Genomic DNA, 24,641 nt, shown 5'->3' with positions numbered 1-24,641 from the left:
CTCCTTTGTCTATCCCAGGATCCTAAAGTAGCACCTCATTCTCCCTGGCTTCTATCCCTTGCTTTCTGTTCCCATTCTTCTAGCTGAGCCATCTTGCGATCACCTCTTCCTAGAAGCTGTAATTTCTAAGGAAATTTCTGGAAAGCAGAAGAAGATTTATTCAGAAGCCTCAGAGGTCTGCCACTCAGTTCTTCTGCAGCTGTACATCTTACTTTTATCACACTATCTAGTTCTAAGAGAGATGTTTGGCCAATGACAGGCCTCTGACAGCACTTTACTACATGCCAATTCCTTGGCCAACATCGTAACACGTATCGCTACTTCACCCCAATCACAGCACACAGGCTACAAAATTACTGCATGCCATTCTTATAAAGCAGCAACAAATTCCCTTCTTGGTCTATTGCAGACACCTGTCAACACAGTAGGGTCATTCCAGTATGCAGCCATGAAGTGCAAGAGATCCTATTTACTTTGAACCTAAATTTGGCAGAATTTTGTTCTGACAAACTGCATGACAAAATAGATTTCAGAGCCAACAGCTCTAAACCATGGCTCAAAGGAGTTCAACCGTATCAGAGAGAAGAGGGTTCTCTCCAGCTGGATATCTTTATATTAAATAAAATCTTTAAAAAGTAGGGATGCTATCGCTAAAAAAGCCAGAGTACACGGTGTTCATAGGAAACCTTGAAAACTCATCCTAAAGAGAAACAGGATCCCCTGCAAGGCACCGATCGAAGAAGTTACATTGTATTCTCTACTGTACTTACAGCTTGTACGAGAGCTTGATTTTTCTTTGTAGGCATCATTCAACCGTACATACTCATCCAGTGCAAGTGCTAGCCTCTGTTCTTTCACCTGGTACAGTTCTTTCTGAGTACTGAGAGCATCCTGGGCTACCATAAGATAATCTTTTAACATTCTCTCTTGTTCTTGCCTCCATTGTTTCCTGGGATCTTCTATTTGCGTTGTTTCTTTATAGGAGATAAAAAAAGGATTTAAACAGACCTTTACTGAAATCTGTTGACAACTAAAGTGTTTCTTTGCCTGTAATCCACAGTTAGAGAAGTGTAAAACCATAGCTTGTCTTTGGTTACTAAGCAGATGCCTAATCTTATTTAAGTTTTTCTTTGCCACAATACTGTGTGTAAGAAACAGTATTTAAGGGCTCAATTGCAAAATTAGGAATTAGGGTACAATAGGTAAATGCTTATGTAGATCATTCCCACATCTTCAACCTTGAATTAGTAACACCCTAAAACTCAAGAAAAAAATGTTTTAAAACTCTCCAAAAAATACATTGCATCAGAGTATTCAGAAATGACTGATCAATAAAGTCTTTCAATGACATCTTAAAATTGAACGCATTTCTGAACAAAAATGAAAAGTAATCTTAGCTATTACATTTTTTCAACCCCCCTCCTCCCACTTCATTAATTTTTACAGCCATATGTTATTCATGTTTTATAGTGGTTATCGCTCTCCTTTCCCTCTATGAAAACAGTTTTATCTTTTTCCCCTGTAACTGAACTAACAGAACATTAACCCTCCAGATCGTATCACCTAACTCTGTCCCCGTCCCTGCTAGCCATCTGATCCAAGATACAACTTTCTGTTATGGTCCACAGACAGAGAGGGCTGCCCTCAGAGGGCACGTCACTCCATCAGAGACAGGTGCCCGAGATAACATGGGACCGAACTGCTTTTTTGAGGTGTCTACTTCTTTCCACTGACTACCCAGGTAATATAAATGAGTAGGCTGGAACAGGCCCTTAATTCACCTGAAGGGCTTCAGGTCAACTGTTTTAACTCCAGCAGGCACACAGAAGACACGCTTGCATAGAATGTGTAGACAAGAGGATTAGACATAACATAGTGGTATATATTAAGAAAGTATGTGATGAGATCAATCTAATTGTATCCAAGATATTCTTCTTGGTTTTTTTAATGCAAACATGCAAAGAGGAAGAGTTAAGGCTGAATGTTCAATCTTATCATTAATATTTCCTTAGTTCAGCACTTTTTGAAGCTGTACAATTAATATTATTCCTTTAAAGCTGTACTAAGTACAAAAACATTCTCATAACACATAGGCATGAAAAGTTTGAAATCTAAATGCAAACATGCACCACACTGCATTTTCTTTGTAAGTTACATACTAAAAATCTACATAGATCTACAGAGATAAAAAGTAACATTCAGTACCAAAGTATTTAAGTGCAAAGTATTTCCTTCAGAATTTTTCTGCAAAAAGGAGGAGGAAAGTTTATTCTCTGGGTTAGATTTCTGCCACTTTAGTTCTCTCCATTGCTTTACTGTGAGAACCAGTGCAGGAGGGATGGCGGAGGGGGGGAACAGGAACACATGGCTGAAGACATGAGGGGACAAAAGAACTGCAGCAGAACCAACCCCATTGCTCTAAACTGTACCTGAAGCGCACTCTTGGGGGAGAAGGCACTCTTTCAACTCCATGTATGAAAACAGATCTTGTAACAGCAAAAGCTGATAAGGACAGGTTCTGGTTAATAACAATTTCCCATACTGACTACCTACCAGTTTTTCAAAAATGTTTTTTGGTGTTAGTATCACATACACCAAAAGACATGCAAATAAAAAGAAGCATCCCATAAAACTAACCCTGTAGAATCCTAAACTGACAATGTCTGTGGAGCTACTGATGCTTTTAAAAACAAATAAATACACACACATACACACCACCACCACCACTACCACCCCCCCCCCACCATGCTGGTGACCCCTTCCACCATTTACAAACATGACAAGCTTTTGTATTTCTACTTGGGAAAGGTATTTCTTAGATGTACACAATGGATGCATGGAGAGTATATATCACAAACCAAAGTGTGATGCATAAAAGATTAAAGCAGAGAACCTTCATACATAGTTGGTCTTCCAATAACCCCCCACAGGAACACTCTCTCCAAAAAAACTAACTATAGCTACAGGCGCGCACACACACATATATCCATGTTAATAGCCACCTGCTCTTTTTCACAAAGATATCGGGCACACAAAGAAGCAAATCGATACCTTTTCTCTCCTAAACGGTAAACACATGTCCCTATCTGTGGCCACTTATTGCTGTTGTGCTTTAACACACCTCCACATTCGCAGTTATTTACACAAGATAAGAAGTGCTGGTTTCCAGAGCTGTCCTTTTTTGTGAAGCAGGATGAAGAGCATGAAGCAGAATTCTCATGGGTCAGTGATCAAACAGGATAAATGCAGTTATGTTGGTTTTTTTAGAAGAATGTAATGATGTGATTGTGTTTAAGAGTGCAACCAGCAGCCACCAAATAATCTTACAGGATTGGAAGGTCTCATCTTCAAGCACGTTGTAGGTAATTGCCTTGTAGGTTTTAAGTGAGGATTGCTCAACATGCAGCCCAAAGACCAAATGTAGCCTGCAGAGTCCTAAAACGTGGCCTACAGATGCCCTGTCCTTGTGACTGCAAGAGAAGGACAAAGCTGATCAACAGCAGATTCTTTTGTACTGCTGACAAATACAATCAAACATTTTCTTTTGCCTCTCCAAGCTGCATGTGCAAAACAATACTATGATTGTATGAGCTAACATCTTTTGTACTGACAGTCTTATAAAAGAGTTAAAGGTAACCCTGCATTTTAAAAATTGCACACTGTAACTTCAGCATACTGAGGTTGGGGTATTTGCCTGTGTAGGTACCTGCACCGGCCTAACTATTCTCAGCGAATTCTATCTGCATGTATTTTATTCTAGAACAAATGCTCAGTCAGGAAAATACACGTAATCCTGGAAAAAGCAAAGCAGTACTGGAATGACTACCCCAGAATTGTTACTCAACTTTTACCAAGCAGAGAAGGCTCTGGAGTATTTTTCACTCTATGTCTTCTTAAATATTATGAAGTGAAAAACCCACTTGTTTGGTGAGTTGTTCTCATTCAGATATATAAATACACACACACACACGTGTGCCTGTGTAGCAGCACCATATGCTTGTTCATCTATAATTTTCAGTTGCCTCAATTTTAATCAGTAAGTTTACGCCACAGAGAAAAAAAACCAAAGACAGAACTATGGGTAATGTTTCTGGTACTGTAGTACTCAATTTTGAGAAGTATGTTCATTTGAGCACAGGTACTTTCCAAGAGCCAATACATTTTTTTAAAAAGCAAAGGTCTCCTTTCAAAAACAAATATTTATACTTCTCAGAGTACAGCCTCACTTAGATAAGGATTTTTTCCCTTGGACAAGAATGTTTTAAGCACCTGCTGTTAAGGTCAAACTTGTACACGCAAGAATATTATTGGGATAGTTACATGCACGTCATTGTGGGAACAGCTTGCTGAACATTTCAAAATGAGATGTGAAGCCCTTCATGCTTAAATCAAAGAGTGAGATTTAAACCACAAAGAACATCCAGACACCTACCTAGCCTTATTATTCAATAGCTGATGTAAAATAAACTTGGGACATCTCATTCCTTTTTTGGGGCAGATAAATGTTTCCACTGGAGACTGCAACAGGATGCCTTACAACCTTGTCTGCAGCAGATACAAATCATGCAACAAACAGATTGCTAGCTAGACAGATGGGGAGATGTTATTTCTGCTGGTCAGGTGAGGAGTAAGCACTGGTTATGAAGACTAGACAGAGCTGTAGGGTTGTATCTGTTCTAGAAAACGCTAACTGGACTTCAATCATAGCAGTGGAGAACGAACAAACCCGCCTCAAGCATGACCTCTCCAACACATTCTGCATCACCCGATAGTTAAATTCAAGAGTTCAGCTGCTTCTTGTAGAGAAAATGAAGATACACTGGCCATCATTTTCTGTGGCATAAACTTAGATATGAACTAAAGGAATCTCCTCAAGATGGATCTTTAAACAACTAAGAGTTATACATCAGGCTCTATCAAAAGTACTACTTAGATTTTTTTAAAAAAATCTTTATATATCAACTTCCTCTGTCCAATCACAATACAAAATAATGATCCATAGTAACAGAACAAAGAGGGTGGTAGTGTGCCTAATATTCAGATTACACATTCCTAATTTGACTTCGTTTTAGTGTCATTTGGCAAAGCCACTTGCCAATCAAAATTACTCAATTCTATTAAGAGATCTCGATTTAATGCAAATTAATTTAACTTTAAACAAATTACTGCAAGTACGTAGCTAATAAATTTATAAAATATTATAAACAAGCAATTTATTTCCTCTTATTTTTAAAGATCTGAGTGAGTACTCAGGCTGGGGGGAAATTCTGCGAGCCGGAACACTTGAGGTCTCGCCCAGCGGAACCACACAAGCAGCAGGATGGCACGCTCCACCCAAGGACATTCCTGTGCACTGAAACGACCACAGCCCTGTATCGTAGAAGAGCAAGCTGCGCTGGCTTTAATCATATTGCTACTCATGAAATGCACTCTTCCTGGCTCACTGCCAGCCAGGTTTGATGCACTTAAACTCAGCAAAGAATTTGTCCCAAACAATAATTCAAAACCAAAATGCCAGGACTGACTTTAGGCCTTGAAAGTTTTGTTTATTCCTTTGGCTAAAACTTGTTTCAAGGGCAGCAATGTTATGCATGCTCTGTGTAATTATACATAAGATATATATTATACATAGGACACAGGCGATAGTCAGGCATGACATTTTTTAAAAATGAGATATTTTCATATGTTATGTTCCTGTCTGCTATCAAGAAGCTCTGCCAAATTTTTACAGTCTATGTGAACAGAAGGAAACTATTACCTTATCAGCAGTAGATCATATTTCCCTAAAATACATGAAATTAAAATCCCACTAGAAAATCCCACAGGGAGAGGAATGGCTCCCTGACGCCCTACTGCTAGACAGGAGAGAATTGGACATTTTACTACAGGACTAACAATATGTGGAAGCAATAGTTTTCCTACATCTCCCCTTGCCAAACAAAATAATAGCATTGATTGGCTCTAGAACGACCCACATGTAAGCTGTCTTCAGCCAGACACATTGCATTTAGGCAACACAGAGAACAAGTACTCTCAAGGGGTCCCACTAAAAAAATGCTGGAGATGCTAGATTGCTACTGGAGAAGGACACATACATAACAAAAGGAGACAAAATTGTGGCATTATACTTTTCATCCTGAAGAGAGAACTTGCATCTGTTTAAACACATGCCCGTATTATTCCAGTTTGTAAACGTAGTAGAATCACGATCTCAGGAGAGGCTATTCCAAGGGAAACTAGTTGACCTGGCTAAAAACGAGGACCAGAGACCTAAGATCTGTAGGGAGGGGAGCAGGGGGGAGTTGCATGCCACAGCTGGAGCTGCTGTAACAGCCCTCCTTTTTGTCAGTGATGGTTTCCACCATGTCACCTCAACCCACACTCCCCAATGTTACACATTCACACGTTCTCTTTTGCACAGTCTCTGGTGCTCACTCAGCCCTGCACGGAGCCTATTCAATGCACTAAACCCACCCAAACACTCACTGGGTCCAAAAGATAACATGAAAGCAGATACATCGTGTTCTGGCAGGTTAGGTGAGTTGTGCCATGTTATCAAAGGTCCACTGAGACAGTATAAAGGAGGAAGAACTACCCACCTGGGGAAGGAACTAGCCATCCTTTTTTTGCCAGCAGCAAGTCTACTTATGGACCTACTCATCCATTAGAATCTTAAGTATAGATCTACTCATCAATACCACGCACCTTCTCCCTTATATGCCAACTTACAGGAAAGTTTCAGACCTGGAAACCAGGACTACAATACAAGAGAAGAGGTGGCAACACTGCAGTGGCTGAGCCCTGAAAAGAGGGTGGTTGCGACTGACGCAGAAGTGTGCTGCACACAGCCGGCTGTGCTCTGGGCTGCACTATGTCACAACTCAGCCAGATGCTCTGCGTCAGGGCGGCAATTCCTCTGCCTGAAATAGTAAGTGATGAAAAGATAACTCCATTACACCTTCCATCTCTGGTTATCTTGCATAATAATTGCAGGACTACTACCTCTAACCAAACAGAGCCCCACCTTCAAGAGAGTAACACAGGCCTCAAAACCCCAAACCCAACAGTTGACTGTGTTCTTGATCCCTCATCACTGGTGCTTCTCCTGAGCCCTAGAGGCTGAAGGAAGTGCGCAAGCTAAACCCAGATTGCTTTTTGAACAGCCCCCAATGCCTTTGCTGTGGTAGGATTACATCCTACTCCACAGAGGTGGTTTGGGAAGGAGGGGATACCTGGAAAGTGGCGTACTGCATGCTGAGGACAAGCCCCTGGAAAAGAGCTGCAGGCAAGCCAAACTGGGGCCAGCCGCAGCAAAGGAGAATCAAGATTTCCATGGTATCTCGCACAAAAATGTCTCAAGACGGCACAAACAGAATCAACAACCACCCTTTGACATACAACACCAGAAGAGGAAAAATGGTGCCTGATAGCAACCATCACAGGATAACATGAGTTAGCTTAGTGGTGGGTAGTGAAAGCAATTTTATCAACAACATTACGTAATCACTACGGATATGTTTATTCTACAAGTATATCCCACGCTTCTTGATACACAAACTGGCTTTCAAATCTCCAGTACTTCTGCCTGCAATCAGACAAAAATACACTCAGAAAAAAAAGCGTGCAAATATTACTTCATTGTACTTCAACTGGCATAACAAATATTGCAGGCAACTGAGATGCAAGTCTTAATGAACAGCAAAGTAGCAAATGTACTAGCACTAGTTTCAGGGAGAATAACCAAGTGTTACTAGACTGGCTTAAGGAATGCACTTTATTATTTACATACCAGAGGCTTTCTAAATGCATTTTTTTTTCTTATTCCTTTCCCCCCCCCCCCCCCCCTTTTAAAAATACTTACAATTCAAACTCAAACAAGAAAAGCAATTCATACCCAAAAATTTGAGGAAGACTTCACAAACAAATATATATCATTTCACACTGATGTATTTGTTCAATAGGTACATAAAAATAAGGAATAGCACATTACAGAGAGAGCAGTTTCAGTAAGACCATGCAGCCCAACAAGATGACATATACAGTGTCTTAAAAATGATCTAAAACATTGCTGGATACTCAAAGAAAATCACACACTACCACACAGTAAGATGTAATATGGGTTCTAAAGAGAGACATGAGGGAAAACTAAGTTATTCAGAGTATGCTCTGAACTGAGCTCTCTACAGTTTGTTTCCTGCCATAGAACTCGCACACAAAAAATGCCTCCTCTCTTCCAGACACCTTCTTCACTTTTCCATAAAATAATTCTGTGCTTGAATTTGAGTAATGAGATAAAATGAGAATGTTTTCCAGCTATACTGTGCAAGCATGAGCAGATTTCCAAGGAATATTTATTCAGAGATTTTTACAAAGAAATATTGAACATGTTATCCTTATGGCACATAAGACATCTGCTTATATATCTCAGAGTCAAATGCAGCAGAAACTCTGAGCATTTTGCTGTACATTATCCAGTAAGTAGGTAATGTTCTCCTGCTACGGCTATCAGAACTAAGACATAAGAAAAACATGCAAGTATGATCTTTACATAAAAGTCAGCAGCTAAAATAATCTTTAATCCAGAATCTTCATTGCTCGAGCCTTCCTTCTGTAGCCAGCAGGCACCAGATTAATCCCTTCCTATAGCCAGGGGGCAGAGAAGATACGTATAAATAAGATTCAAGATATACTGCATTTGGGTTTTCACTATGCATGTTTGCTGACAGTAGAAAGTCTTCATAATTGTTTCCCAAATGCTTGCATGTCACTACTTGCTTAGAAGATGGTGATGGGTTGTGGGAACAAACAGTGCACATTTATGATCGTGATACACCATTCGACTCCCTCAAGCTAATGGTAATTGCAGACTCATGGTGGGATTTTCAGATTTCTTCCTTGTCTGAAGATACAGTCTGGCATACTTTCATAGATGCAGATGTACTAGAGTCCCAGGCTGGAGTAAAGAAGAGTCAGTCTATCCACAAAAATTGCTGTGTTAGATAAACCAGTTGCACAGGCATAAACTGGCATGAAATGAGATTACAAGAAGAAATAGAATACCTGTAGTTAAAATATCATGTTGTAAATGTCAAACAGTGTAGGTAAATAGCTAGGCTTTGAAATTTTAAGAAGGAAGGAAACCAAGTGGGGAAATAGAGACCTCCAATGAATTCTGTTCTCGAGCTAAGCAGACAAATCCCTCTACCTCTATGCTTCCAGATGTTTTAGCATCACTCTGACTCAATTTTCTTTTTCTTTGTGGATGAAACAGTGGTAGAAAGCAATCTTGGGGAAAGGTGCATTCTTGCTTCCAAAGTGGACAACTAAAGCTAAGTAGGGAGGAGCTGCAGAAGTAGAGAAGGTAGATGTCCACCTCCATTTTGAAGTAAAGTGGTGGGGATGGAGGGCAGGGAGAAAAATCATCATATTGAATACAAAGTGCAGAGTGGCGAAAAGAAAGTGATGTGATGGTCTGAAATACTACTGGGCTAGGAGTAGCTGTTCCTTCCCATCCGTGTCTTTTAAATACTGTCATTCAGTTCCTTTCTGTTACCTTTGCCACTAAACATTACTAACAGCAGAGTATGTGTTTTCTAGGTTAACTAGATCAATGCAATGAAGAAAACAACCACTTGCCTGGTTATTCCTGTGCCTGAAAATAAGAACCGGAAGTAAAGGGTTTAAGTTATTTAGGAATACGCAGGGTGCTGAAGGCAAGGCAGAACTTGTCCCAGCCCAGGATTCCCTCACACTATTCATGTCAAGCCAGAAGCAGAAGTTTCCCTTTCCTGCTCCCATTACCTCCACAGCTGTTCATCTACACACATCCCATGCAACGATCCAGATCAGAAAACCTGAGCGGCTGGGGGAAGGAAGAGGAGGTGCGGAATGACAACTCACACACCTCAGGAAGCAGAGCGCTTCCCCGTTGTTTGCGTTTACTACACATCCTCATGCTGACACAACGTGGGAGCGGGAACCAGAGCAAGCCATGACTGCTACTTCAGCTGCCGCCACCACTCAAGAAGTACACCTGGAAATCACAGCCTCAGAGTCAAAACTGCTTCCTGGCAAGCCTGCACAGGGTGTGGAACGGATGAAAGTTCAAGGGTGTCATTTCAAAACACCTTTAACCAGTACTACCACGAACAGCAGCTGTCCCCCGTCTCTTTCACCTGACTGTTCATTCATATCCCCAGGTCACCTTCCCTCTCTTGCTTGCATAAACAGGGGTGTGGAAAGGAGAACAAATAGCAACTTCCCCCCCCCCCCCCCCCCCCCCATACCGGATTAGTTTCAACTCGAATCAGCTCCCTCATCTGATTCACTGTCTGGCCATGCAAATGTTCATGCCAGTATAAGCAAAAACGTTGCAGGGACAGAACAAAAGGCCAGAGGTAGCAATAGAGCAGGACCAATTCTTTCAGAGATTGTATCAGCTTAAAAGTGTTTGCAAATCCAAGCTCCAAAAGCATAAATGTTTGCATCTCAGCCACTTAACACCTGATGTTGAAAACCCTGCAGAAGAATTGGAAAAATGTGAAAGCAATGACTTTGCCTGTAGATACACAAAATAAACTGGAGTAATAGGTTTGTGTTATTTTTGGTATTGCCTTGAGTTCCTGTGTTATTTAGCAAAATTAGTAAATGTTAGCTAATTAGACAGCTGAAGTAGATAAACCCATGAGTACATATATACAATAACAATTATAAGTGAACAGCATTAGCTATAAAATCTTTGGACTCTCCCAAACCACAGGAAGAAGGATCCTGCAAGAAAGGAACTCCTCAGCCTCTGAACACCAAATAATAGCCCTTCAGTCATCCCTCTAACAAAGGGCGCTACTGAACCCTGTGGGGTAAGCATTTAGGTTCTTACAGCATTAGCTACCCACATCATCTGCATGTTCTGCCTTGCCAGATGGCCTGTAATCTGGTCTCCCTTGAAGCTGAAAGCCTCACATTAAAACTCCTAATTGGGGTAATATATTCATAAAGCAATGACCTCAGTCTGTGTTTCTCAAAGTGAGTTACATCATCCAAAAGGATCATGAGAAAGCTCTAAGGCAATCAGTAAGAGCTGGGGGGGGGGGGGGGGGGGGGGGGGGGAGACGCACGGACACAACCCAAACCACACCCACACCTGTATTTGAAAACAACTCGTAATATATAAAATTATAGAAAATGTGTGATGATAATAAAACCAAATTACACTTAAACATATTGACACCGAAAGCAAGTTCCTCAAGTCTGAGGGAGTGTTTTACAACTGCAGACAGCTCACAGCCAACTCTCATCCCTCTGTGGAGGAGAAATCAAGGTTCCACTGGCAGTTAAGGAAAGTAGGCTTTTCTCAGGTTTGTATGGGAGAAGGGAAGGTAAAGGACTAAGAGAGATAATTACACAGATGGGGAATTTTTTTTTTTTTAAATATATATTGATTTAAATAATTTTTGAAGAATTTAACCTTTCAATACAGAAATTTGGTAGAATTTTTAGAACTTTGCAAGCTCCAGTCTAGTACTGCTTTCTTGAAATCAGTGGGAGTTTTGCTAATATCCACCTTCAAGAGGAACAGAGTAAGTCCCAAACTGAACATTAATGGAAATTCCATCCTTAATGTTTTCAACCTTCAGTTTTTAACAAAAAAGGAGGGAACAACTATGAGTAAGACCATCTGAATTAATAGTCTGTTGCACTAGGGCCTAGCCTGCTGCTCATTGTTTATTGGGTTTGTTTGAGAAATCCAAAAAGATTGGCCAGTATTACTACAACAGTTCCAAGTCCTGTGGACAACTTGAACCTTCACAGTTGTATCAAATGCAGCTTTGTACAGAGGCAGAGAGTAGGAACAATACTGGAAAAAGACATGAAAAAGAGGACAGATAATAGAGAAGCTGTTCAGAATAATTAATTGTGGGATGCAAGAGGAGAGAATCAATGGGCCTTCCCTCAAACATTTTGCTGCAATAAATCCAGCCAGAAGGCATTGAACATGAAACATTTAGTCACCTCTCCCTGCTTAATACATGGGAGCAGATTTCTTCCCAAGGTGCTATCCCTCGGGCTGCCATTTACAGGCCCTGAAATCCCACTTTTCCAACCTGTTTTTCAGGCATCTATCCCTTTGGTCCTTCTCCTAGCAGTGGGTGCAGTTTTTCTTTGCCCAGTAAAAGAGAGAATTAAGAAAATTATAATCTCTACAGGTGAAAGAGTAAAGAAGTCTTCCTTGTTCTAACATATCCCCTGTCCTGACAGTGAATTTTAACAGTTCAAATCCAGAAAGCATATTAAGCACATCTGAATTATCACACTACTAATAAAGCAGTAAGCCGGTACAGAAACTGCTTTCTAGAAAGGCTTTTCCCCCCTAATTATTAATGGCCTCCATACTACAGATTTCAACAGCATCAAAATAACACATGCACACCAGTCAGATGAAGTACAATTATAATCTCCACATTTGGCACATCAGACAAAAGACCTACTTATAAGACACTTAGACAGTTTATCTCCCAGCAACTCAAAGAGTACTGTCACCAAAACGCTGCACAAAATACAGTGTACAAAACTAAAATAAACCACTTTACAAAATAAGTTTCACTGAAATTGCTACAAGGCAACATATACATTACTGTAACAGAAACCAAATGCACTACTGAACAATGGATGGACACCACTTCCAAGTATACCAAAGTATGCCACTTTGTCATCCCTCACACATACTAACATAATATAAAGAAACCTAGCTAATCACACTTATTTGTCCTGGCCACAGAAAGACACATGTACAGATGGATATACACAACTCTTCTCTATTAAGTGAAGCATTAGTGTTTGCAGTATATTAACAATTGTCAAGATACTTCCAGGACAATGCTGTCCAAGGCTCAACATTTTACATGTGTGTGAAGCAGAACTTCAACCCACGAACAGCTTATAATATGCAGGAATTCACCTTCAATGCACAGAAACACCATTTAAACATAAGGAAAATATTTAATCTCTTCCAAAAAAAAAAAAAAAGGCAACAAAACTAGAACGCTGAGATTTTTAGAACTGCTTAAAAATTTTGAGCATGTATGGAATAAAAGAGCACGATTATCAGAGCATTGATCTGAAAGCACTTTCAAAACACCCAGAAATGCAGATTGCCTGCTCAAATTTTATAACTTTAAGTTTTATAGTTTTGGCCAAAGCAGAAATTAAAGACAAGTTTCCTCTTATAATAGCATTTAGATTCAGAAGCAAATCCTCTTCTTTCTTCACCTTTTGAATTCAAACACGTACGTCCCTATTTTTTAAAGTTCAGAAACATTTAACACCACAGGTAAGATCAGAGGAGTCTCATTGTTATTCTAATAAAGCAGGGCTATAGAACCCCAGTTGAGGTTACTGGATGGGATTCAGTTCAAGATTAGGTGTCTATCTGCAGGTGTTCAATAAGCACAGTAGATGTCTAACGACTCATTCTAGTTATCAGAGTTCCAGTTCAACCCAACCAAAGGAGTTTAAATCAGCTCATCTTCAAAGCAGACACCCAACCAGGCAGCTATATCACACTTTACATTACATTGGCTGTACTGACTAGATAGCTATTGACTACAAAAGCAACTTAGACATCTCAGAGTTGATTCACTTGCCCATACATTTAAGATGCCACAGGGTAACAAGCCTCGTCTCCACCTTTGTTCCAGAAGACCATTGGTCTCTGACCATCTATGCCGTATCTACTGACCTTGTACAGTTGTCTCTGCTAACCTAATGCATCTCAAATGGCCATAGACACCTTGCTATTTTTTAAATAAGTAAGGGTTCATGAAAGGCAGGTCCTGCTTGACCAACCTGATCTCCTTTTATGACCTGGTGACCCGCCTGGTAGATGATGGAAAGGCTGTGGATGTCATTTACCTGGACTTTAGCAAAGCCTTTCACACAGTCTCCCATAATATTCTCCTTGGGAAGCTGGCAGCTCATGGCTTGGATGGGCGTAGTCTTCACTGGGTAAAAAACTGGTTGGGTGGCCGAGCCCAGAGAGTTGTGGTAAATGGAGTTAAGTCCAGTTGGTGGCTGGTCACGAGTGGTGTTCCCCAGGGCTCTGTTTTGGGGCCAGCCTTGTTTAATATCTTTATCAATGATCTGGATGGAGGGATTGAGTGCACCCTCAGTAAGTTTGCAGATGACACCAAGTTGGGTGGGAGTGTCGATCTGCTCGAGGGTAGGATGGCCCTGCAGAGGGACCTGGACAGGCTGGACCGATGGGCCGAGGCCAAGTGTATGAGGTTTAACAAGGCCAAGTGCCGGGTCCTGCACTTGGGTCACAACAACCCCATGCAACGCTACAGGCTTGGGGAAGAGTGGCTGGAAAGCTGCCTGGCCGAAAAGGACCTGGGGGTGTTGGTTGACAGCTGGCTGAACATGAGCCAGCAGTGTGCCCAGGTGGCCAAGAGGGCCAACAGCATCCCGGCTTGTATCAGGAATAGTGTGGCCAGCAGGAGCAGGGAAGTGATTGTGCCCCTGTACTCGGCTCTGGTGAGGCCGCACCTGGAATACTGTGTCCAGTTTTGGGCCCCTCAATACAAGAAAGACATTGAGGTGCTGGAGCATGTCCAGAAAAGGGCAACAAGGCTGGTGAAGGGTCTGGAGCACAAGTCTTATGAGGAGCGGCTGAGGGAACTGGGGTTGTTTAACCTAGAGAAGAGGAGGCTGAGGGGAGACCTTATCGCTCTCTACAACTACCTGAAAGGAGGTTGTAGTGAGGTGGGTGTTGGTCTCTTCTCCCATGTAGTTAGCGATAGGATGAGAGGAAATGGCCTCAAGCTGCGCCAGAGGAGGTTTAGGTTCGATACTAGGAAAAATTTCTTCATGGAAAGGGTAGTCAAGCACTGGAACAGGCTGCCCAGAGAGGTGGTGGAGTCACCATCCCTGGAAGTGTTCAAAAAATGGGTAGATGTGGCACTTCGGGACATGGTTTAGTCTAGTCTACCCTTAATTGGTTTAGTGTGGACTTGGTAGTGTAGGTTAATGGTTGGACTGGATGATCTTAAAGGTCTTTTCCAACCTCAACGATTCTATGATTCTATAAGTACACAGCACTGCTAGCACAGATGCAGGCATCTATATTCAGGTATCGATCTCAAATGCAATCTCTTCTATTATGTTATTAAAAATAATTTCAGAGAAAATAGAAAAAGGTATCAATTAATATGGAGTAATGAACACATAAAAAGAAGATAGAAATACTTTCAGGAATATATTCATTTGAATAAGTCTAACAAGCACTGTTATTTCAAATTTTGCTCTAGTTTTACATGGTTTAGACATACTTCCTGTACAATTAAAAATATATGTAGAAACAGATGTAGTCATTTTGTATCAGCAGATTTTCTTGTAAGCCTTTTAAAGCCAATAATGTTATACCAAAGGGCAATTTTTTCCCAGCATTTTGATTCCCTGTTTCCTTTCCAATTACTACAAAATATAGCATTATTTATAGCCTGAAATGTATTCTACAACATTCTTAGAACTACAGTACATTTGCCAGACCTCATACACAAGTTACAAATACCCCCCACACACTCCATACTACCTTATCTACAATAGTTCCTTTCAGTAGTTAGACTGAAGCCAGTTTTTCTCACTCGTATCAGACTATCTCCACCCAGTGTGCATTGCTGAATATTTAATAGCCACCAAACGTCATACCCTTTACAAATACCAACAGATGTAAACTGTCTTTATTTACTCCACATTACATGGACTTCTTCCACAGCAAAAGATGAAGAGTCATTAATAATTTTGAGCCAGCTATAACACATCTGCAACAATCCCCAACAAACCCATGCACACAAATGGGATAATGGGTCTACTGAAATCCAGAAATGGTTACTTTCACTACACTTCTCTCACAAGAAATCTTTCCCTACTCCCAGTCATATTTTAAAAGCCTCTTAGGAAGGTCTAATCATGGTGAGCCTTCTTATATAATCAATATGGCAAACTGAAAAATACTTACGGTTGATGTGATCAATATAGTATACACCAATCTGAGGATCATAAGCGGCTTCCCATCCCCATGGTAGTTCATCCCCAACACAATCCGCAAATGACAAGGGTTTTGTTAACCTAAAAACAAAGAAACAAGTCAATGATATAGCTTTTCTCTCTTCCATACGAATGTTTATTAGTCATATTAATTCCTATTATGACAGAAGCTAAAGAAAGATAGCGGGGAGAAAGGAGAGCAAGTTGTTTTCTCCCTCTTAAAGTTTAAGCTCTTGATTGTTTTTCCCATACTCCATCCTTCTGAATTCATTAACTCCAAGAACATAATATAAGTTATTGCAAACATTTTTCAGTACAGGCACTCAAGTGAGAAATTCACTGCAACATCTTTCACATTTGACAGTTTAAAATTAAACAAAAACCAATAGGTTGTTTTTAAAAAAGAAAAAAAAAAAAAGAGAATTCTACACTCCTATTTGTCCCCAGAAGAACCAGACCCTTCAACCCTGAGTCTGTGATAAGAGTACAAGATTTCAAGGTCATCTTCTCCAATGACCGCCGACAGGAAACTCAGAAAATAATGCAACCACCTAAGATGCAGTTAGCAGCACTTACCAATCCACGTACTTGAATAAAACAAGAAGCAGTGTGCATAGAGTAGACATTTTAGAAGTAACATTTAATGGGCCTTAAATGTTCACATGGTGCTTTTTTAGGAAGATAGACAATTTAAGTTTTTCATTTTAATAATGGAGCACCTATTTGTTACAAGAAATAGATTGACAACAATAACACATGGACCCTTTTCCAGTCGAGGCTGAGCAAAGCTTTACATTGTCATCTTTTTGCCCCCATTATTTTTTTTTTTATTTAAAGAAGTGAGTGTTGAGTTTCCTGTTAATAAACCCACAGAGAAATGCCATGTCTGATATACTGATATATTTAATAGGAAGAACAACAGAGTTAAGGTTTTATTGTCACCATAGTGACAATAAGATTAGTACATATCCAGAGTTTAATAAAAAATCCTCAGAGTAAGATTATCAAGAGCAGTCTGTGGGACACACAAGCATCACCTGCTTTGCTCACTGCTGCTTAAGTTCTACCACCTGGTTTTTTTCATCTCATCATTAAAATTCTATACCAATAAAAAGCTAACAGTCTAATTCACATATGCTTTTCTGCGTTTCAGTATTTTTTCTTCAATTAGTTTCTGACCAAAAGAAACTGGTTTATCAACATTTTTGTGAGGAGTGAAAGAGGAAAGAATAGTACATTTTACTTTCTACAAAATTAATTGGCTTTTTTTTGTGTAGAAAACACCAGATAGAAAATACTTTACAAAACCGTTGAATTAAATTCTTCATGCAGCTGAGAAAACAGAAATTTGAGCACAGGTTTGATTTAGAAATCACTGTCCCACAAACATATCATTATTATTACTGATGGATTTGACCTACCAACTCTTTAAGTAGGGCAACACTTTATTCTTCCAAACTAGCATTGCAGAAATTACAAAGAACCAAGCTCTTAGGATCCAAAACCTTGTGAATTGTGGGGGGTTTTAATTTATTTTTTTTAAATTGTAAGCATGAATCCAATTCCTCATATTTATCCAAAGTTTACAACACAGTCCTATGAAGGTTACTAATGCTTAATTTGAGGTCCTGAACACATTCACATGTATAAGGCAAATTCGCTAATTTATTGCCACTTACAAACTGCTATGCAAAACCACTAAACACACTGAAAACTATCACAAGATTCAGATGAGATTACCAATTTGGAATTACATCTGGATCGCTAGGATATAAAACATAGATTATAAGCAGCACAAGCAAGCTGTAAGAAAAGTTGTGTTTACTGGGAGATTTTCCATGAGAATGGCCAGCCACAGACACTTTTCTCAGTTGAGTGACAAGGTGTAGCTTCTGAGTACCTGTTCTCCTTCTCACCCTTAACCCACTATAAGCTGCCTCGCAGTCCAAGAGCTCCTTTTCTAAAGGAAATCTTAAATGGACATGACCCATCCTCCTCATTATGATGCAGGAGAGGACATCTCACTGAAGCTGACTGGGGTAAACTCCCCAGCGAACTCCAGGGAGACGAGGTCCGTAGTAAGTCAAGCCTACCCGTTGTATCCTCTCCCACCACTGACATGCATTCTTAAATCCAGACATGGCACTGCTCTGAGTGAGGCTGCTCCGAGAAGGACCTCTCCAGAAACCCCAGCTCAGACCTGCCACTCTGCTCCTCACCCTCCTCCTCCTCTCAGGGCAGTGGAAGCTCTGCTGCCGTGGCCAGGACGGCAGCTATGCAGCTCAGCAGGCTAAGAACTGGCCTGCAAAGCTGCAGCTGCCTAGCACTGCCATATCAAATACACCTGCCCAAATGCTACCTACTAATAATTACCAGCATCGCTTCAAAGATTACTGTTTTGTTTGCAAATAGTAACAGCTAGGCAGAAAGCACCTCAAATACTATGTCCAGTTTTGGGTCCCTCAGTACAAGAAAGACACTGTCTTGCTGGAGCATGTCCAGAGAAGGGCAACAAAGCTGGTGAAGGGTCTAGAGAGCAAGTCTTATGAGGAGCAGCTGAGGGAACTGGGGTTGTTTAGCCTAGAGAAGAGAAGGCTGAGGAGAGACCATGTCACTCTCTACAACTACCTGAAAGGAGGTTGTAGTGAGGTGGGGGTTGGTCTCTTCTCCCAAGTAACTAGTGACAGGACAAGAGGAAATGGCCTCAAGCTGCCTCACAGGAGGTTTAGATTGGATATTAGGAAAAATTTCTTGACGGAAAGAGTGGTCCAGCATTGGAAGAGGCTGCCCAGAGAGGTGGTGGAGCCACCATCTCTGGAGATGTTCAAAAAATGGGTAGACGTGGCACTTCGGGACATGGTTTAGTGGATATGGTGGTGTTTGGTTGATGACTGGACTGATGATCTTAGAGATCCTTTCCAACCTTAATGATTCCTAGTTTTACTTTCATTAAAAAATAACCCAGCCACCAAGCCAGGAAACATGAAATTACTACTCTACCCTTAATTGGTTTAGTGGTGGACTTGGTAGTGTTAGGTTAATGGTTGGACTGGATAATCTTAAAGGTCTTTTCCAACCTAAACGATTCTATGATTCTAATGGCTCTTAGGGAAGCCTTTTAAAGCCAGGATAACACACACAATCACAGCTTCAGCCAGGTTGTCTACAGCATGCAGCGGACTGAACACAGGGTACGCATGTCAGAGAGTTCCCAGGCCACTACTGCTCAGAGGAAGCATCAATCACATAAAAGCAACAGCCCTTCCGTGAGTTTGGTTAGTCATGTGAACCTGTGCCAACTACTAGGGCTCATCTTGCTGTGAAGAAAGTCCTGCCTCAAATTAGATTGCAAATGTGGATTTTCAAAAAACATTTCTTAAACGGAATACAAATCAAAGTTCAACTTCATCCTTAGCCTTAATGTTAGATATTAACTCAAAACACAAGTCTTGCAGTTCAAGTAGTAAAAATATCTGAAATACCATAGAGCAGAACAGGGATCATAACAAACCAATATAAACATGCCCAGATGGTGTCTAATAAATTAATTTAGAACTCTGTGTAAGCATTTAATACTGCCACCAAAGACACACCACAGTTAGCAACAATCACAAGATGTGATTTTTAAACTACCTCTACAGGAAGGATATAATCCCAGTACTATCCTGGCTTTTCATCTGCACTCCACACCAGTTTTATTTTTAATCAAATACTGACTACTTACTATTATAGCTCATTCTGTAGGTTAGACTGCAGACCAGTCTGGCCATGGGGATGTTCTGTCCAGGTGTTATCAACTGTCAGAAATCGGACACCGTGAGAATGAATAGCAGCTGCTCTCTCATCCCAGATACTCCATAAATTACAGCAACACTAAAAAACTGTGGAAAAGTACTTAAGTGACCCACTCTAGACCTTAAGCAAAAGAAGAAGAAGAGAGAGACAGAGGCCCCAAAGTACAGGCAATACTCGACAAATTCTGCTCTGCTGGATCACGCTTGGACATCGCAGCCTTAAGATCTGAACTATGTCAGGAGAACTGGTCCTGAGTAGATTTTTAAAAAATGAAAAGGTTTGTACATGACAAGATCACAGTTACTTAAAAGCATTGCATCCCCATGACTCTCTTTTTTATTCCAGTATCTTTTAATAGCACAAGATTTTTGAGCCCGACATGGACTTTTACAATTGAGCAGTAATCAGCACAAGGTGATATTTAGACTGCTTTGGGCCCTCAGAACTGTCTCAACATAAATAGTATTTACTTTCAAAATACGTATGGCAAATGGATGAGATTAACATGACATGAAGATAAGCAAAATGCAAGAGAAAATTTGCAAGACCAAAGCTGAAAGTAAAGAGAGTTACGATATGTAACTGGAAAGGAAGTAATACCTAGGAGCAAGGACTGAAGGAATCTTGCCTGTGTGAAGATCATTATCTGTGACATAATAACCTATGATAGACAGACTGCCATTACATTCATTAACCCTGACCCAAGAAAAATGAGGTTTATTGCACCATAATAGAGGATTAAGTGCCACGTCTCAGGGCACTGATATTCTGAGGTAGTTTATAATACTTTTTCAGTTTGTAGTCATCAATTTACATGTTCTTAAAAGAACGCTGATACTCTAAAAAGGATTACTTGAAGTCCACATTTAGTATACTGTGAAGTTTAATTAGTTAACAAAAGGTAGGGTTTTTTAAATGCATATCATTAAGCTCAAGTATTCTCACCTGTGGGCACTTTTTTAACCTTACAGAACTCCTTCCAAGTGAAGACTAATTTATTAGCCTTTAGCTCATATATAACATTTTTACCTACTCAATCCTATATGGCTGCAACACCCCCATTTCAGCATACAGACTGAAGTGTACTCTCCGGACCAAGAGAATATGAAGCAGGTGTGTGTAATGAGAAGTGGCTACTCTTAAGAAAACCAGGAAACATTCTGTAATTCCATTATGTAAACAGTATATAATTATGTTATTGCCAATCACTTCACAGATGCCCTGGGAAACCTAGGAGACAAATACAGCTTACAAATTGAGAAGCTGTATTACGACCTCAAATCCACATTTTTCTTTAAAGTTTTCAAAATACAAAGTTAGCTAAGACCTTAAAATGTAGATTCTACAATGATGTATGTGTTATCATTAACAGCTGCTATTGCATCTGCAGCCATGCCTGTAAGAATAAGTCTGTATATGCATTTAAAGTTAATAAAGAGGAAACATTACTACGGACTGATGGATTGTCAGTGCGATATTGTTCCATTTGGACAGCTTTGTGCACTTTCTTGCATGATGTACTCCCTAGACCACGAAAATACGTACCAAGAAAGGTTTCTTCCTAAGGTCCACAAAAAATGAGAAATTTACTACTTATACTAGTGAATGATGTCATTCTGGCAAGATACAGACAACCCATGGTATTTCACACTTCTATAATCTGAGATTATCAATGTGCATGTTCGTAAAATTGTGTATGTATATACACACACGTACGTATATACGTACATATACATACATGCAATTTTCAACACATTGTTCTATGCAAGAGTAATGCTGCATTCTGCTGTACTCCTTCTCTGACTCCTTTTTTCTCCAAAATCTATTCAGGATGAAATCAATTATAACACTGAAATAGAGGTACCCATATTGTGATTAGGACCCTACTTTATCAACAGGAAACTCTGGACTTTGGTCTTTGTTCTCTTCTAAACTCAGTTAACACCAGAATCACTGACCTCCTTAGCATACTTCAAGACCTGATTTTATCTACACTCCTAAGTACTACGTGAGTAAAGCTTGAGTGTTTTGCTTAGAAAGAACTATTTGCACCAATTTGGTAAGACTGCTTTATTGTGATTTATGATGTACGTGATGGAGGGTGTGGGGAGGGGAGAAAGGTTACAGTAGGCAGATCTCAGAAAACAGCAGGGTGGGAAAAGACACAGACCAAAAAAAAATCCACAACAAATCTGAGACTCTTCTATTCCTCAATTAGAAAGGAAGAAAATGCAGGTTGGTAAGAGGTACATTAAAAATACCTGAGAATTATGAACAGGTTAATCTCTTTCAAAATTACTTCCAAGAATACCTCCTTTGCTGTGTGGTGCTTGACATACAGTCAAGACTTTGGAGTTTTGAATTCAATTGAATTCAGTGAATTATAACTAGGGTCAACGTTCAACTTCTATAGCAACTTCAACATGCATTTGAAAACTTCCTCCAAATCCCAATTATCCTCTACCCAAAATGACCTCATGTTCTCTCCCATGTAGCAAGACCTTCTATGAAACTTACACGAAGTGTTCTACAGATTAAATTTCACGCCCACTCGTTCTTGTACACAGAATCATATATAATGATGTACATTACATTATTTATTTACTCTTACAATGCGGCACTTGCTATTACTTTTCTTAAACAGACTCCTAGACATTCTGAAAAATGCACCTCTTCTCCAGACTCTAGAAATTGAGAAGACAAAACATAAGTGACTATTTAGATGTGCAGGGATGAGTACCTGTTAAAACATAACTGACAAAACCCAGTGACGGAAGGACCACGTGCACACCTACATGGAAACTGGCTCATTTAACTACATACACCCTTACAGAAGGGCATACAGATGACTCACAAATAACACAATACAACAGTAATACAACTTCTTCCTCTGAGCACTTCCCCACAAATATCTTCAGTTAGCACAGTAACACAGAATAGGAACGTATGATCAATGTCAGCTAATTCCTTACTTTATTTTGCAAAAGGACAACCAAAAATGTTTATTTCTTATTTCAATCCAGTAGCTCAAGACCAGCAAGTGTAAAAAATTTAAACTGACTGAACAGGCAAAGGAATGTATAAGAGGAAGAAGAATGTTCTAAATTCTTCACTAGAGTTCCTGAATTCGGTGTTTGAGTTGGCTCTTAAAATCAATTCAACTCTTACCCAACTTTCTAATGCTATAGGCATTGTGACTTTGAAGGATCTATGAACATGTCTTCTAATCCCATCCCAAATATCGTCCCAAATGTGGATTTTACTCACTTCAGGCACCCAAGATGGATTTATTATATAAAACTCAGGAGTGCAATTCATCTCATTAACTTCAAAAGTTAGTTATCTAACCTGAATTACTCTTTTAGGTTCCCTAGAGAGACTGATTCAGCACATCTATTTAGATTGAAGATGAATCACACTGAAGGTTTCTCTCTTTTTCTACCGACTGCAGGAGGAGTCTGAATGCAAGGTTCCTTAGCCTATCCAACGTAATGAAATTTAAGTGGGATGAATACTTTATCAGGCAGCAGACAGAGTGCATACAGAACGGCAAATGAGACCAAGCTGTAGCTCCACGTTGCAGGTCAAAGAGAGGCATTGCTGCTCCCTGTGGCTGAGTTCAGTATCCATTAACAGCATAAAAGTTACATTACGTCAGGGGGACAGTTTCCTCCTCTACAAATTACAGTGGCTGAAGCTGCAACAAAATGCACTTACTTTCTATTAATAATACTGCTGTCACTTTCCTAACATTAAAAAGTGGTAACTGGGACACGTACCTGTAGAAAGGGGCAGAATTTGCATGCCCATAAAATACCCTTTTGCCATAGTCTTTGTTCATTCAAGTCTATAAACTAGCAAATCCCACACACAATTTCTCTCTCCAGAAAACTCATTCATGAGTCTGTTGGCAGACAGGATTTCAGCTTCTAAACACCATGTTCTTAACACAGTAGCGCCTCCCTGTTCAGATACCAGGCCAAGACATTATGTACAACCTTTGTATTGCTTAGGTACATTCTCTTTTAATAAGGGTATTATTAAGATATACTGCCACTCTATTATGGGTATTATTTTGAAAGAGTATCTAAGTGGACATCAGTACAACATTAGAACACATCAGACAAGGAGTAGCATGGTGGCAGCCCTTGTTTTAGTATAGTGGTGTAAAATAAACATGGTAAGATCATGAATCCATTTACCTCATTCACACGATTTATGCAACCAAACATTAACAAATGCCTATATTTAAAAGACAGCAAACATGCCTGTTACCTTTTCTACACCAATATAGAATTACTAAGAGTAGTTCAAACTGTCACCCCATTCTTTAATTATGAAAAATTCTCAACAACATTAAATTATGCTGTTTTATGCCTATAGCCACTAGCATGTGCACCATTAATCTGTTTTACGTTACACACGCATGCACGCAACAGAACAAGTTTACAGTCAAATGTTCCTAGCCACACTGCTAGCGTTTAGACTTAGCAATCAGCAATACACTGCTGCATTGCACCTCAATGGGATACTCAAAAACTAACTGGAGAGAATAAAGTCACAGAGGAGTTACACGCTTTTAGGAGACAAAGATTTATTAACTCCAGCAGCAAGTACTTCCTGGATATATTTAATGAATTTTCACTTGTTTTCCAGATTTCAGATAATTTTGTTCCTGGTAATACAAAGATGGGTGAAACAGTCAAATTGGTATATGAATGGAAACTTGAGATATGTGGGCACTGATTCTAGTTTTCAAAAAAAACCATACAGGTATAGTATCATTTTTAATAGGTTGCAAT

At 39.9% G+C, this 24,641-nt stretch overlaps 1 protein-coding gene across 1 annotated transcript in view; it reads right to left on the bottom strand.

Moving 5' to 3' along the window:
* WWC2 (WW and C2 domain containing 2) overlaps window positions 1–24,641 on the bottom strand; it is a 108,469-nt gene that overhangs the window by 50,659 nt on the left and 33,169 nt on the right. Inside the window, exons 2-3 of the mRNA XM_075709068.1 lie at window positions 16,016–16,125; window positions 771–974 (exon numbers count right to left, since the gene is read on the bottom strand). Of these exons, the coding sequence (XP_075565183.1) occupies window positions 771–974; window positions 16,016–16,125 (314 nt within the window). The remainder of the gene's footprint in view (window positions 1–770; window positions 975–16,015; window positions 16,126–24,641) is intronic.

Source organism: Pelecanus crispus, chromosome 4 (assembly GCF_030463565.1).
Source record: "Pelecanus crispus isolate bPelCri1 chromosome 4, bPelCri1.pri, whole genome shotgun sequence".
NCBI classification, from domain to species: Eukaryota; Metazoa; Chordata; class Aves; order Pelecaniformes; family Pelecanidae; genus Pelecanus; species Pelecanus crispus.
The sequence above is the reverse complement of the archived record's forward strand: the minus strand, read 5'-3'. Positions and strand labels throughout refer to the sequence as shown.